Raw genomic sequence first — 15568 nt, forward strand, 5'->3', positions numbered from 1 at the left:
TAGAAGTTTCTGTGGTAACACCCGGGGCACAGCGACCTGGTTTAGTATCACCATCTAAGACCCTACAGGGCACCCAATTTGGACTGGGAGGCACTTCTGCAGCAGGGCAATTTCCCTTGCCCTAATATCCTGTAAGAGGCCAGGGGAATCCCTTGGACTTGAGGCATCAGACCCTGATTTCCCCACAGGAGTCCCTGGTAACATTGACAGTGGGGAACAAGTTGATTGATTTTCTAATAAATATGAGTAATCTTAAGAGACTTGTAAATATTAAACAAAGGGGAAACAAAGTCATCCTAGGAGAAACTTGCCTGTACCTTTGAGATACAAATGTCCTACCTGGTCTTCTCAGAAACCCTTATCTCTGCCATCTTTTTAAAATGCAAATTTTGTAAAAGAGGGTACAGTAATTTAGAACTTGACTTGTTTACCATAAATATTAGTAGAAAGGGTTTAGCCATCTAGACAAATGAGCTTGATTTGTTCCATTTGCCAGAAACCCAACTTTAATCCAACCTCTTTTGTAAATTGATGGGTTTTACACTACTGTACCTGACTCAGGGCTGAAATTTTGAAATGAGAACTATGATGTCTCTCTGTTTGTATGTTTGTATGTGTTTTTGTCTTGGATAACATTGCTGAGGTTAATCTGTAAATGAGCCTTATTTAATTGGCTTAAAGAAACGTAAGCCCTTACAAACCAAACAATTCTAAATACAAGAGAAATTAAGGTAAATGAGTTTCAGTTTCATGTGAACCAGGAAATATTTAGTATTAAATTAATACCTGGTATTAATGTTTAAGTTTGTTGCTCTAATTAATATAGACATGTCTTTGGAGCCATCAACATTAAGTATAGTACTTTCACTGCACCTAGGTTTAATAGAAGCTAAATGAAATCTTGTTATATCTGTTGCAAATTTGTCAGCAAGAAAAATAACTTGATATGATGAAGCTTTAAAGTAAATATAAATGAGATAAGAGCTTTTAGGTAAACTCTAAGAATAATTATGTTCTAAAAATCATCTAAAATAGTTTCTCCAGATTTGGTAAGTATTACTTGCCTCTTGATTGTCCCTAGAAATTAAGGTTTTTAAGAATCGGAGATTCTAATTTAAATATAGAATTAAAGCTACTGAAAATAATAAAACATTTCAGTATGGTAGAATGTGTGTTTTCAGTTAAGAAGGTACGAGGAATGGAATTACATTTTACTAAGAAAGTTTTGTACATGGTCAGGATTAACTGAATTTAGATTGAAGTTAAATAAGTAAATGGATTTCGTTAAGTAAGCTAATACAAGACTGAAATTTGATCTCCCTCTCTGTTAGACTGCTCCTTTTGATAACAGATTAAATGAGTTTCTGTGCCCTTAGGTGCTCCGTATTTGTTTTTGTTTCATCATTTTGTGACTTGGTTAAATGAATAGGCACTGTTTCACAGTGACCTACATCCTGTTGTGTTGTAAAACCTTTTTGATATTTTTAACAAACTTCCCAAATATCCAAATCTGACTAAAGCTTTTTAGCCTCCAGCTGACTCTGGATACTTCGAAAGAACATCTCTGAGACATCTCAGAGAGAGATGTCAAACTAAGTTTATTTGGTATGTTAAGTTACTTCAGAAACATCGTAAAGTGATTGGAGATGAACCTTAGATTATAGTGTATGGATAAATGTCATTTATATAGATATTCCAAAATTTATATGGAATTCCTAACATCTGGTATGTCCTGATATGTTAACAATCATAATACTAGTTATTCTAAAATGTTATATCCAAGAATCCTGCTAATTGCATTGTACTCAAATTTTTAACCATGCTATTTTGTTTTTTGTCCTGATGCTTTTACAAAATGAAGATTTTTCAAGAAGACTGATAAAAAGGAACTTTTTAACAAATATAAGTTTCTTATAGGCTTTAGATAATATCACTGAACTGGGTAACAAATGACAAAACTAATAGTAAACTGATTATTTCATCCAGATCAATGGGAATTAATTACATGGGACTGAGTGAACTGGTAAATATGATTTATAACTTTATGCCTTTAGGAAATATATTGACTTTAATCTTTGTTTTTAGGAAAAAACTTTTATGCTATAACCTTATGCTATGACCTACAACAAGTTGATAAAGTATGCCTTTTTAAACAAAGATGAAACATTTATCTTTTTCTCTCTACCTGATCCTGACAGAATTTGTTGTCTCCAGCTGGTTCTCCTATGGACTTGATATTATGCTAGTCATTGTTTTAATTTGTTCTTTATTTCCAAATTGTTTGTGCTTTGTGTCTCCCTGCTGCAGTATGTCTTTGTCAATGTTACTAGCTGTTACTTATATCCTATTTTATAAGATTGTTGTCTCTTGCAGTACCCAGTGTGTAACCAGGCCTCCAACAAAACGTCTATGGCTAAACATCTTAAGGAAATAGATCACTTTTATACCATAAAAATAATTTTAATAATGTGGTTCTAGGTATGGGAAGAAGCAACAAGCGAAAATGTCTCCTGGATCATAATTAGACAGAGGATCCAGAGAATCTTTAATTATCAATAGGGCCTAATCCAAAAGTTAGCACCTGGAGTGGCATATCAAGAATTTTCGCCTGATCTGGGATGAGCCTCCCAGCACCATGGGACAAAATTTGATCATGAAATGTCTCCCAAATATTGGTCAAATTCCTGACCAAGAGGAGAGGATCAATCATCAGCGATTGCAGCCCCCCAGTGTGAGCCAGTGAACACTGAGGAAACTCAGGAAGAAGAAGAATACCTGCCATCTAGCAGCCATCAGACTGCAGCCACTCCCTATGGTGAGCCCTGAGGAAACGCAGGATGTGAAAATACAGGATACAGGCCCCATCTGGGCTGTGGTGCATATCAAAGAAATTATTTCAGTGAGCCCAGAGTCTAGCATCTTCCCATACATAGAAAAATGCTAAATTTCTTAACTTGAGATGCAGCCTCCTGGGCTTGAAGCCCTCAAAATTCCTGACAACTCTCAACTTTTAGGTTGTGAATATTTGTAAGTCTACAGGTGTCAAGTAGACACTTCCAAAGCGGAACAAAAGACAAATCTCAGCATCTGGAACACTGACACCGATTGCGGACACTCCCAGAAAGATCCATCTGACCGAGCAGTTAGAACTTTGTCACCCCTTTTTCCACAAGATTGTAGAATGGACATTGACAGTGGGAAATTGTAACAGGGAAGAGCTAAATTGGACTCCATGTTGGATCTGTTTCTTTAACCTTTCCTTTGCGTTGCTTTTGTTATTACAATCATACAAAATGGCCTGCCTCAGGGAACCCTGCCCACCTGTGAATGGCTGCAAGAAAAAAAAAAAAACATCCTCTCACTGAGGCTGGTCATTCCAGGAGATATTTTGCAAGACTGATGGCCCTTTTACTTTACTTCCTCTCCGCCTCTCCCTCTCTGATTCTATAAAAGAAACTGGCATCCAAACCCTGATAAGATGATTTCTCAGAGACACTAGTCTGCCATCTTCTCCATCTGCCGGCTTTCCTGATAAAGCCGTATTCCCTGCCTCAACACCTTGTCTGCGATTCATTGCCCTGTTGTGCGGTGAGCAGAGCAAGCTTGGACTCGGTAACAATTCCAAAAAATAAACACTTCTGATATGTCGAGGTTTTTAAGATTTTCAGTTTTATTTTTTTCTCAAAAGCCTAGTCATATTTTTTAAGACATTTAATCTGTGAATAGAAAACCCTGAATCTTAAAAAAGCTAAGGGTTTGGGGTTTTTACAACTATATAACCTCTGTACTTGCCTTTGGAGTCTTTACTTGTCACTTTGGTTAAATGGATATTTTTTAAAAATATTTATTTATTTATTTTGGCTGTTCGGGGTCTTAGTTGCTGCACGCAGGCTCTTAGCTGTGGCATGCATGCGAGATCTAGTTCCCTGACCAGGGATCAAACCCGGGCCGCCTGCATTGGGAGCACAGAGTCTTACCTACCCACTGGGCCACCAGGGAAGTCCCTTAAATGGATATTTTTGACAAACTTCCCCCAAATCAAATTCTTTCTTTTTTTAATATATCCAATTTAAAAAAAAATTATTTATCTATTTTTGGCTGTGTTGGGTCTTCGTTGCTGCATGCGGGCTTTCTCTAGTTGCTGTGAGCAGGGGCTACTCTTCTTTGTGGTGCGCGGGCTTTTCATTGCGGTGGCTTCTCTTTGTGGCAGAGCACGGGCTCTAGGCACGTGGGCTTCAGCAGTTGTGACACGCGGCTCAGTAGTTGTGGCTCATGGGCTTACTTGCTCCGCGGCATGTGGGACCAGGGCTCAAACCTGTGTCCCCTTCATTGGCAGGTGGATTCTTAACCACTGCGCCACCAGGGAACCCCCCCAAAATCAAATTCTAAATGAAGCTTTTTTGACCTGTGGCCAACTTTGGGATTTTCCAAAGGGCCCCTAGTATATTTGTTCTCTCTCCTTATAAAAAGAGAAATGTGAAGCGAATTAGGCTTATTTGATATGTTAAATTACAAAGGAAACATTGCCAAATAAGAAGTGATGTTTAACTTTAGCTTATCTTTGTGTGGGTATGTTATTAACATAAGTGTTCCAGAACTTATATAAAATTCCTAAAAATCTGATATGCATGGTATAATGTTACAAGTTATAATCCTAGTTACCATCTTTTTTTTTTTTTTTTTTTTTGGATGGATACTCCAATGGCTTTATTAACTCCTTTCTGGGGATGGCAGGACGTTATAGCTGGAGAGATGAAAAGGAAGCCAGGAAGCTGTGGTCTCAATATGGGTCATTGAAGGGGGTGACCTGCATCTCTCGGGACCCTCTTCCCATCCACCGTAAGCATGGGCACGATGAATAGCAAATTTTTATTCAGGGCATCCAGCTGCTTCATCTCCTCCACGCTAAAGGTGAAGTCAAACACCTGGATGTTCTGAAGGATATGGGAAGGTGTGACACTCTTGGGGATGCAGCTCACTTTCTGCTGGACCTGCCACCTGAGCAAGATCTGAGCTGGAGACCGGCCATGATTTTCAGCCAGTGCCAGGACCACTGGCTCCTCAAGCAGGACAGGCTCATCAGGATCACGCCAAGCACGCTCAGAGGAGCCCAGAGGGCTATAAGCAGTCACCTCCAGGCCGCGTGCTTGGCAGTGGGCAATCAGCTCATTCTGAGCCAGGTATGGGTGGCATTCCACCTGCAGGACAGCTGGGCGCACCGAGGCCACACTGAGCACATCATCGATCTGCTGACTGCTGAAGTTGGACAGGCCCAGTGCCCTCACCAACCCCTTAGCCACCGGTGCCTCCAGAGCCTTCCAAGTCTCCTTGTAGTGGGTGGAGTCATAGCGTATAGTCCCATCAGCATTCTTAGGAAAGGGGTTGTCTCCCGCTCAAAGGCATAAGGCCAGTGCATCAGGTACAGGTCCAAATACTCCAGCTGGGGGTCAGCGAGTGTCTTCCGGAGGTCAGGCTCCACATCCTCAGGGTGGTGATTCGTGTTCCACAGCTTGGAAGTCACAAACAGCTCCTCCTGAGGCACCAACTTGCCAGGTCCTGCATCCTCCTTCAGGGCTTCCCCAATCTCAGTCTCGTTGTCGTAGATAGCACAGTCAATGTGGCGGTAGCCTATACTCAAGACATACTTAATAACTGCTTTTACCTGGCCAGGCTCGCTCTTCCAGGTGCCCAGTCCAATCAGGGACATCTTCGTCCAGTGTGCAGGAGGATACAGGAAGCCACCATTGCCCCCTCGGCACGAGCACAAGATGTTAACAGGGAAGTATGGCTTTTCAGCTCAGTCCTGTGCCCTGCTAGCTACCCAATGGGCCTCAGCTTCCCAGATTCCTAGTTATTGTCTTAAAAATGTTGGGTGTCACAGAAATAACCAAATTTCCTTGTCAATTTCCATTATAATGAACTCTCATCAGATCTCCAACCATGGGCATTTTAAAGTTCGTTGTCATTTACAGACAATTATTGTTTTACTTTGATGCTTTTGCAAAAGTGAGATTCCTGGAAAGGACCCTACCAAGTGTTCTTGACCACTAACATCAGTGTCGAATTACAAGGTGTGAAAATGTGGGTACAGGGACTTCCCTTGTGGTCCAGGGTCTACGACTATGTGCTCCCATTGCAGGGGGCCCAGGTTCGATCCCTGGTCCGGGAACTAGATCCCACATTCCACAACTAGGAGTTCGCATGCTGCAACTAGAAGATACTGCATACTGCAACGAAGATCCTGCACGCAACAGCAAAGATCCCATGTGCCACAACGGAGACCTGGCACAGCCAAATAAATAAATAAATAAATAAATAAAAATATATAGCAAAATAAAAGAGCCAAATTTAACACAAACAAACAAATTAAAAAATTTGGGTACATGTTTCACAACTGAAGAAGACCCCACCTGACATCTGGCCCTGTTTAAATGCCAAAGACCTCAAAATCCAATTGACTAGGAAGAGAACTAGGCAACAGTGAGGTAGACTGTTTCCTCCCAAGAAGTCAGATTAAGAGCATTTCCTTCCATTCTTCCTTCCTTCTCTGACCATCCTTTTCCTAATTCTTACATCATGAAGGTCTTTATTGTTCTCTTCTCCACCTTTTGGCTTGCTCTAGCCTGGAAAGATAACTGTTCACCTACCTCAGACCATTGCAGAGAAAGGTAAACTAACTGTTGGACTGGCTTGGACGCTGGTGATCCTGTAGTTCTTTCTTCCCGTCACAAACTTCTCCCTGATTTATAACACCTCGATTTCAACGGAACAAGCGCACTGCATAAACATTTCTGGGGTGGGGAGACATAGTTACGCGAAATACATAAACAGGCTAACTGGCTTAAAGCAGTGTCCCCAGTTTTCTAGCTGGTTTGGATCATGGGGACCCTGGCTCAGGAGTACTCTCCAAACCATGGACATTGTTTTGTTGCTAGTAATTATTACTGTCTCCCTGATAAGCTGGGTTCTCTCAAAAGTTTTAAAGGCATGTGGGCAGCCACTGACCAGCCAACACATGGTCTCTCTCTGACTGAAGTGACAAAAGAGAACAGAAGAACGGAACCAGGGCCAAGAATACAAGCCTGACATCACCTCTTGTGAATGCTACACTGAGAGCAGAAGAGGCAATGGTGACTGAGGGTCATGTTAGTACTGATATTTTTGACCAAACCTCTTGAATGGTCAAGAGGATGAGAAAAGGGAGAATTACTGAAATAAATTTCTAGGCCAAAGATGGAGCCACTCCTGCCCAGAGTGCCACAGCAAGAGAGCAAAACTTAGTAACTTTGGTATCTCTGCAAATGTTCTGCTTGACCAGAAACACAGTATATCTAGTCAGCCAATCCCCAAACTCTGGGCTTTATAATTACTTTCTTGTGCTTTATTCATTTTCTATTTTTCTCTTCCATGTTCTTTTTTTTTTTTTTTTTGGCCGCCAGGTGGCTTGCAGGGATCTTAGTTCCCTGACCAGGGACTGAACCTAGGTCCTCAGCAGTGAAAGCGCAGAGGAGTCCTAACCAATGGACCGCCAGGGAATTCCCATTTCTTCCTTGTTCCTTATTCTTTACCCTATAAAATTGTCCTGCCTTCAGTCCCGTGTTGCAGTTCTTTGGACCCTTGGGAACAAACAGTGGTGGCTTCATGAAGTGTTAAAGTATGTTTAACACCTAAATTCTCTTCCTTAATCATTTTTTAACAGTACTAATCTGTTAGAAGATTAATACTGAAGTATTCACAGGTTAAATAATGAGATGTGCTTTAAAATAATACTATTGGATGGGGCAAAGATTGATGAAACAAGATAGATTGGTGTATGTTGATGATTATTGAAACAAGCTAATGGACACATGACGGTTCATTATACTATTCTCTCCATTTCTGTGAATGTTTGACATACTCCATTAAGAAAAAAAGAAAAATAACATGGGGCTTTCTACTCACAGAATTTCGAGCCAGTCATGACCCGCGGTTACTTCAATAAAGCGGGTTGACTATTGCAGCACTATAATCAGAGGGACGGCTGTAAGCAGCAACGCAAGCAAAGTGCCTTACGAAATGCTGTTTTATTATTACTTATTGTCATTACTATGGTTGCCAACACTAATTAGGTGCCTCCGAGAGTTCCCGCCTCCTCTCCCTGTTAATAATGGTTTATTCCACTCTTCGGCTGCTTCTTTCCCGTGGTTCCTTCCTCCTAGTCCCGCGCTGTACCCCCCCGCAGCCCCAATGGTTTAGCCTGGCTTCCCAGGGGAAACCCGGTGGGGCGGAGCACGAGGTTTCTGAAAGCGGCCGCGGTCCCCTCTCCGGAGACCACTTGGACCGCTCCGCGTCGGGAGTGGGCAGGTAATCGTGGGGCAGGGCGCGAGTCCTGGGCTCCGACTGGCCAGCTCTGGAGTAAACATCCGGCTGGGTGGGGCGGGGCCGGAAGTGGCAAGCGAAGGAGGCGGCTGAGGCGGCTCCGGAGGTTCAGGACTCGGAGTCGGTGCTTCCAGGTGCCATGGGCAGGGCTGGCCCGCGCTGAGGGCGACGCAGGGCGCTGATAGGGACGCGGGGCTGGGCCATGGCCGGCGCTCGGGCAGCCGCCGCCGCCTCGGCGGGGTCCTCGGCTTCTTCAGGCACCCCACAGCCGCAGGAGCCGGGGCTCGGGGAGCTGCTGGAGGAGTTCTCCCGGACTCAGTACCGGGCCAAGGACTGCAGCGGGACGGGAGGCTCTAAGGTGAGTCCGGAGGCGCGATGAGCAGAAAGAGAAGGTCCCTGGTTTGCGACGTTGCTGAGGTCAGGGGTCATAGGACAGAGAGAGAGGGAAGTGCCCAGTGTCTGGACCCGGAGAGTAAGGGTTGGGTTTAAAAACCGAAAAGGAGGAACTGGGCTCAGAACGAGCCAAGCCAAGGAAGGACGACGTTTTGGTTTGAGACAAAAGGGTGTGGAGGTCAGAGATTAGCGCTGAGTGGCCTTGTTCAGAGATTAGAGAAGAGGAGCTGAGGAGGGTTATTCCCATGCGTTAGGTATGGGGACAAAAACCCTCATGTCTAGATTTTTTGAAGTGTAGAGGATTTATCCAGGTCAGAGATCAGAGTGAAGGGGCTGGAGGGGTGGGTCAGAATGGAGCCAAGAGATAAACTGAGTGTGTTGCTCCCTTGTATAGTCTCAGCATGACTTTAGAATTAGGCCCATCCCTTTCCTTCCCCCATAAAGCAGGAAGGCAACTCATACTCCCTCTGTTCCTTTGTCAAAAGCAAGTCTTAGTTTCTCTTTTTTTCTACTTTTGGGATTCCCTTCAGGCTCCTTATTGCCAGACCTGGAAGGCTTCCAGTCTGGTCAGGCCATTCCCATCTTAGGCATTGCCTGACAGTCTGATGGGAATCTTGCCGACCCTGCCATCTTTCATCCCCCACGTGGTTTTGGCAGGTTTAGCATCAGGTTTTCCAATGGAATTCTGTTCCCTCCCAGGCTGTGAAACTCTGGTTTGGCTCCAGGGGTTACCTATGCTAGGACTTACTGAACTTGGCATCTGCTAGTCTGAAGTAATGCAGGGAAGACTTCAGTAATGATGGGTCTCCCCCACTCTCCAAATGACCGAGTATTTTTCAGAGCTTAGCCTGAGGACCACCTGTTTCAGCATCATCTGGGGTGTTTGTTAAAAATAAAGGTTCCTTGATCCCACCCAGTCCTACTGAGTTAGAATTTCTGAGGGTGGGAATCTGGAATTTGTATTTTCTAATAGGCTTCTTAATGATACTCATGCCCCTTGAAATTTGGGGATTTCTATTTCTTGTGAGTTTTTCCCTCCACGTTGGTCTTTTGGGTGGCTAGAGGGTCAGTTTTGCTGGGCCCCCCTTCCTTCTTACACACCCCTGAAGATTAGGGTTGTAAAAAGTTATACTTGACTCACTCCATCTGGTCCTAAACTTCTGATCTTTTGCAGACTTGTTGAGATGTTACAGGTTTTATGTCGTTCTTCTGGTGGGTCTTTCCCTGAACTGAGCAAAACAAGAGCAATTTTAAGGGAGGTGTTCCTTCTATTTCATAAGCAAATTGCGTGTAAGGAGACAGCTTTGTCTGCATCTTTTACTCATTACACTAACTAGAGCTTCTAGGTACTGATCTGTGGCTGGAGAATGGGGAAGAATCTGGAGCCAAAGGAAGATAATGGATTAGTGTCGGTTAAAGTAACCTAGAGAGGGACTTCCCTGGTGGCGCAGTGGTTAAGAATCTGCTTGCCAATGCAGGGGACAGGGGTTCGAGCCTTGGTCCGGGAAGATCCCACGTGCCGTGGAGCAACTAAGCCCGTGCGCCACAACTACTGAGCCTGCACTCTAGAGCCCACGAGCCACAACTACTGAAGCCCATGCTGTGCAACAAGAGCAGCCACCGCAATGAGAAGCCCGCGCACTGCAACAAAGAATAGCCCCTGCTCGCCGCAGCTAGAGAAAGCCCGTGTGCTCCAGCAAAGACCCAATGCAGCCAAAAATAAAAATAAATAAATAATTAAAAATAAAATAAAGTAACTTAGAGCAGGGGTTCTTAATATTTTATGGATTGTGGACCCCTTTGAGAATCTAATGAAAGATGTCAACCTCTCTTCAAATGCTTATCATACACGGTTTCACCACTACATTGAGGGGTTCAGAGTCTCTCCCGGAGTTTACCATGTGGGTTCATGAACCACATGTTTAGGGTCTGTGATCTAGCAAGATGTCTTTTCCTGGTATTGAATTATAATCACAGAGGCACATTGTCATTCCCAGAGACCTCTCCAGGTCAGGAACCGCCTAATTCTCAGAACGCCAGAATCTTCTTTATGCTCAGATCTCCTCCTCTGTGCAGGTTGAGCGCATTGAGAAGAGGTGTCTGGAGCTGTTTGGCCGAGACTACTGTTACAGCGTGATCCAAAATGTGAATGGGGATATCTGCGGCCACTACCCCCAGCACATCGTGTTCCTGGAGTATGAGAGTTCTGAGAAGGAGAAAGACACGTGAGCATCATGTAACCAAAGCGTGCCCATCTGGGAAGGCCTTGACAGCTCATCCCCGGGGTTAGGAAAGTCTGCAGCTGGGTGGGGCAGGCTCACTTTTCCCAGGTGTCAAGCCTCTTTGGCATCTTTGTTTTCTTCAGGGTTTCACATCTTAGATTGGCAGAGTAGCACAGCGTAGAAGGAGGGGTTGGGAGTCACAGCCCTGGCCTCCTGTTTTACTCCTACCCTATAGCTCATTGTCCTGAGACAGCTGACTTCACAGCTCACCTCTCTGAACCTCAGTGTTTTCTGTTCTGTTTTTTTCTTTTTTTTTTAAGAGAGCAAGTGGGAGGTATGCTTTGTCAACATGTGGAAGGGCACTTACTGTATGTAGAGATTAAGAGCCTGAGGTCAGCGTACGTGCTGGCTGCCCTGCTTGCTGGCTGTGTAACTAACTTGGGCAAGGTACTGAACCTCTTTGTCTCTTAGTTTCCTCATCAGTTTCTACCTCTATTTAGAAAAGTGGCTTTTGCAGTTCCTGCTGATAAACAGGATTATTCCAAGCCTGACGTGTGTGCTGTAAGAATTAGAAATAAGAGCTACCATTTATTGAGGGCCTCCCAAGGCCCGAGTGCTTTGCGTGTGGTAACAGTTCACACCAGAGCAGACACAGAGCACCCAGCACAGGATGCAGCCCATAGGCAGTCAGTAAATGGTAGCAGTTGTTTGACACTGATAAATAATCACTGATGCTCTAGGAAGTGCTTTCTGTTGATCTCAAAGTTTGTTCCCCTAGGCGCCCTGCTTGCTGTTGATTTTAAGGGAATTCCAGAAGCTGTTGCCAACAATATCCATGAAAGCCTGGCCCCGTGGAAGCACTGTGATGATGAGTGCTATGGTAGAGTCGTGCTGCAAAGTGCAGCGGGCCATCACTGCTCACAGTGCGCCCATCAGCGCACCCAGGAACGGCTAGAGATTCTGAGTCTTGGACTCCAGAGCCACTGAATCAAAATCACAGCATAACAAGATGGCCCAGTGATTCGTACGCACTTGGAGGTTTGAGAAGCACTGCTGTAGACGAACTGGGGAGAAGGGTGGATTCTGCCTGCTGTGTGTTTCGGGAGACCTTTCAGCTGCATTTGGAAGGATGAGTAGGGGTGTCCCTGAAATGTCCTTTGTTAGAGACCAGCTTGTATATGGTCTTGATCATCAGGCATGTGGGCTTGTGGGTGTTAGTGGTTATTGGGCTAGTACCCCCTGAGCAGTCATTGAAATCACAGATTCCAGGGTCCCTGAATCACAGTTTCCAGAATCTGTGCCTCAGAGAGCTCCCTAGATGAGTCTCACCTTTGCTATAGCCTGGGAACCGCAGGGAGCCAGAGAAGCCTTTCAAGTGGAGATCTATAAGTGTGCCCTGTGATGAGGTCGCGGTGGGGTGCACTGAGAAAAAGGAACGTATTGGGAAAAGGAATTGAACGTAGATCAGAGCACTTGTACGACTGCCTCTTCTTTCTGTCACCACCATGGCACTCCCATCTTGCCTGGCGGGGTCTAGCCGCCCAGGCTAGGGCCACTGCAGTATATCCCTAACCCTAGAGGAGTTGTGGAGTTTGTTTTTGTTTGTTTGTTTGTTTTTTGTTTTTTTGGCGGTACGCGGGCCTCTCACTGTTGTGGCCTCTCCCGTTGCGGAGCACAGGCTCCAGACGCACAGGCTCAGCAGCCATGGCTCACGGGCCCAGCCGCTCCGCGGCATGTGGGATCTTCCCGGACTGGGGCACGAACCCGTGTCCCCTGCATCGGCAGGCGGACTCTCAACCACTGCGCCACCAGGGCAGCCCTGTTTGTTTTTATTTATTATTTGGTTGTGCCGGGTCTTAGTCGCGGCACGTGGGCTCCTTAGTTGCGGCAGGCGGGCTCCTTAGTTGTGGCTTGTGAACTCTTAGTTGTGGCACGCATGTGGGATCTAGTTCACTGACCAGGGATCAAACCCAGGCCCCCTGCGTTGGGAGCATGGAGTCTTACCCACTCCGCCACCAGGGAAGTCCCGTGGACTTTGTTTTTACTTTCCACTTCTTGCAAGGCCTCGAAGTGATACTGCGTGGGCGATGCCTGTTAAAGAGAAGGGAGTATGTGCATGTTCAGGTGGGAAGAAGTAGAACTTTTTGCTTCTTTACACATGCCTGGACTTGGTGTTAATATGACACTAATTAGACTGAGTTACACAGGGTAGAACTGGATTCAGGAAGTGGTTTGGTCCTCTTAACCCACCTCCCCAGTTGAGCCCATATCTGGGACTAGAAGCCTGGATGGGGATCTCTGAACGACGAAGACATGAGTTTGTCAACGAGGCAAACTGCTGCCATGAGGCAGACCCCAGGGATCTAGTTGCAGGCCCTACCAGAGAGATGAAGTCCCTACCTTTAGATCTGGTGGGTAACACAGACCAATCAATGAGCAATGACAGTGTAACAAAGGCCAGAATTAGGGCAAGTACAGGTGAAGCATTGGGAGACAGTGGTTAAAGTTCTGCACTTGCTAATTCCAACTCGTGTGTGAGCGTAGGGTGGGGGGGTTGTTCTCCCATTCCACCAACTTTCAGACGCCAGTGTTGTGTTTTACAGATAACATTAGATCCCACAGGTTAAGCGCTCAGTCCCACAAGAGAGACATAAATACACAAGCTCACTTTCATTCATTCAAATATGAGTATCAGGTGCCTGACACAGCCCAGTGCTTAGCACAGTAAGGGAAAGATTCTGAGGCCAAGAGATAAAAATAAAAACAGGAACCACTGAGAACAGAAACTGAATTGGTTCTTTGAGTAGGGGACCCAGGAAAATAAAGCACCAGCTAGCCTAACAAGAAAAAGGTGCCTTCCTTCACATGATAAGACTGCCCAGAGCCTCTAAGAGGGAAATGCTGGCATATTCTCTCCCTCAGTTTTGTGGAGAGTTTGCTGAATGGAAGGATTCAGCCTGGGAGAATCATATGCAGTTTCAAGGCTTTTAGAGCTGCTGGAGTGAGCTCCGTGAGAGTCGGTTAAAACAGATGGTGCTGACCACATCTGTGCAAATGGACGGAGGCCACCAAAAGGTGGGAGGGAGACTACTGTGAGCAGTACTGTGTGTGCTCAGTTTTATATTATCTTGGCATCTGAGTTTAGGCCATTGCTTCATTCTGAGGTGCCTTTTTTTTTTTTTTTTTTTTAATGTTTTGGCTGCATTGGGTCTTTGTTCCTGTGCATGGGCTTCTCATTGCGGTGGCTTCTCTTGTTGCGGAGCATGGTCCCTAGGTGCATGGACTCATGGTCCCTAGGTGGGCTCAGTAGTTGTGGCACACGGGCTTAGTTGCTCCGCGGCACGTGGGATCTTCCCGGACCAGGGCTCTAACCCGTATGCCCTGCATTGGCAGGCGGATTCTTAACCACTGTGCCACCAGGGAAGCCCTGAGGTGCCTTTTTATTTCATAGAGAACCTGAGTGAGGGGAAGGTGGCAGAACTTAGTTTTCAGTGAGCCATGTTTTTTCTAGAACCTGGCTGGTTGGCCTGTGCCATCCTATGGGCACCTTGAAGAGGCACCCCAGCCTTCCACCTTCCATCAAAATAAGGAAAAAAATCTTGATCGTAAAAATAACATGTAGTCACTTCTTTGTTGTTTGAATTGGTTATGGTAAGGATGTAATAATTCTGTGATTTAAAACAAAATGTTTAATAAAAATGAAAAAAAATCTTAAATCAGACCTTACAGAAAAATACACCATAGGAAGTATAAGTCCTCTTATTTTATCCCCTGTTCTCTTTCCATGATCACCAAACTCTTGGTCCAGGTTTTTATTTGAAGACCACTGCTTAACTTCAATTTCACATCTTCACTTGATAGTAGTTATTTTATTAGTAACTGGTTTGAGAATATATCTATGAAGGCTACTAAGAAATCAGCAGTGTTTTTAAAAGACTATATTTTTATTGGTGCCAGCAGCATCCAGATATGCTTAAAAAGGCACCACAGATGTATAGGAGTTGGTGAACTTACTCATTCTGAAACAATTATTTGTGTGCACATGCTGTGCAGTGACACGGGAGCGCTAGCACGACTGGGATGTAGAAGGAATGAACGCCCTCTTGGACTCGGCCTGGAAGCTCAGCCCTTGTAAGGAGGGCACTTGAGTGTCTTCCCTCCCTTCTCTTCTGTCACCCTGCATTACTCTGCATGGCGGGGGTAGCTTCCCACTCTTGAACTTTCCTGCCTCCTGTTCCTCTTGCAACCAGAAACTCTGACTGGCTGCTGTGGAGTCTTTTGTTAAGAATCTACGGGTGGGAACTTCCCTGGTGGTCCCGTGGTTAAGACTCTGCACTTCCACTGCAGGGGGCGCGGGTTCAAACCCTGGTCAGGGAACTAAGATCCTGCATGCCTTTCAGCACGGCCAAGAAATTTTAAAAGAAGAAAAGAAAAAAAGGATCAATGGGTGAAGCTATGAGAGTAGACCCTTATTTTAGGGGTCAGCTGATTTGACCTGATTTAATATGTGTGAGTTGCTTAAGCTCATTTCTAAATGTATTTTTTTCATCTTCTAGAAGCTCCCTTATTAAACCCAGTGCATTAACTACTGTGCT

General features: G+C 45.0%; 1 protein-coding gene and 1 pseudogene across 10 annotated transcripts in view; one reads left to right on the forward strand and one right to left on the reverse strand.

The window, feature by feature from the left end:
• Positions 1–4780: 4780 nt before the first annotated feature.
• LOC309829046 (aldo-keto reductase family 1 member A1-like) lies at positions 4781–5831 on the reverse strand (annotated as a pseudogene). Its single transcript has one exon. The product of its transcript is annotated as an aldo-keto reductase family 1 member A1-like (transcript).
• A 2608-nt stretch (positions 5832–8439) lies between these two features.
• The window catches only part of MTMR14 (myotubularin related protein 14), a 43786-nt gene continuing 36657 nt past the window's right edge, over positions 8440–15568 (forward strand). For 5 of the 9 annotated variants that reach the window (XM_082664752.1, XM_082664757.1, XM_082664754.1 and 2 more), the window contains exons 1-2: positions 8440–8716; positions 10810–10976. In XM_082664752.1, the coding sequence (XP_082520878.1) occupies positions 8561–8716; positions 10810–10976 (323 nt within the window). In that variant the 5' untranslated portion in view covers positions 8440–8560. The remainder of the gene's footprint in view (positions 8717–10809; positions 10977–15568) is intronic. The other 4 variants (XM_082664755.1, XM_082664758.1, XM_082664756.1 and 1 more) reach the window with 1 other exon arrangement.

This window comes from Grampus griseus, assembly GCF_964374135.1.
Source record: "Grampus griseus genome assembly, chromosome: 10".
In the NCBI taxonomy this organism is placed as follows: domain Eukaryota; kingdom Metazoa; phylum Chordata; class Mammalia; order Artiodactyla; family Delphinidae; genus Grampus; species Grampus griseus.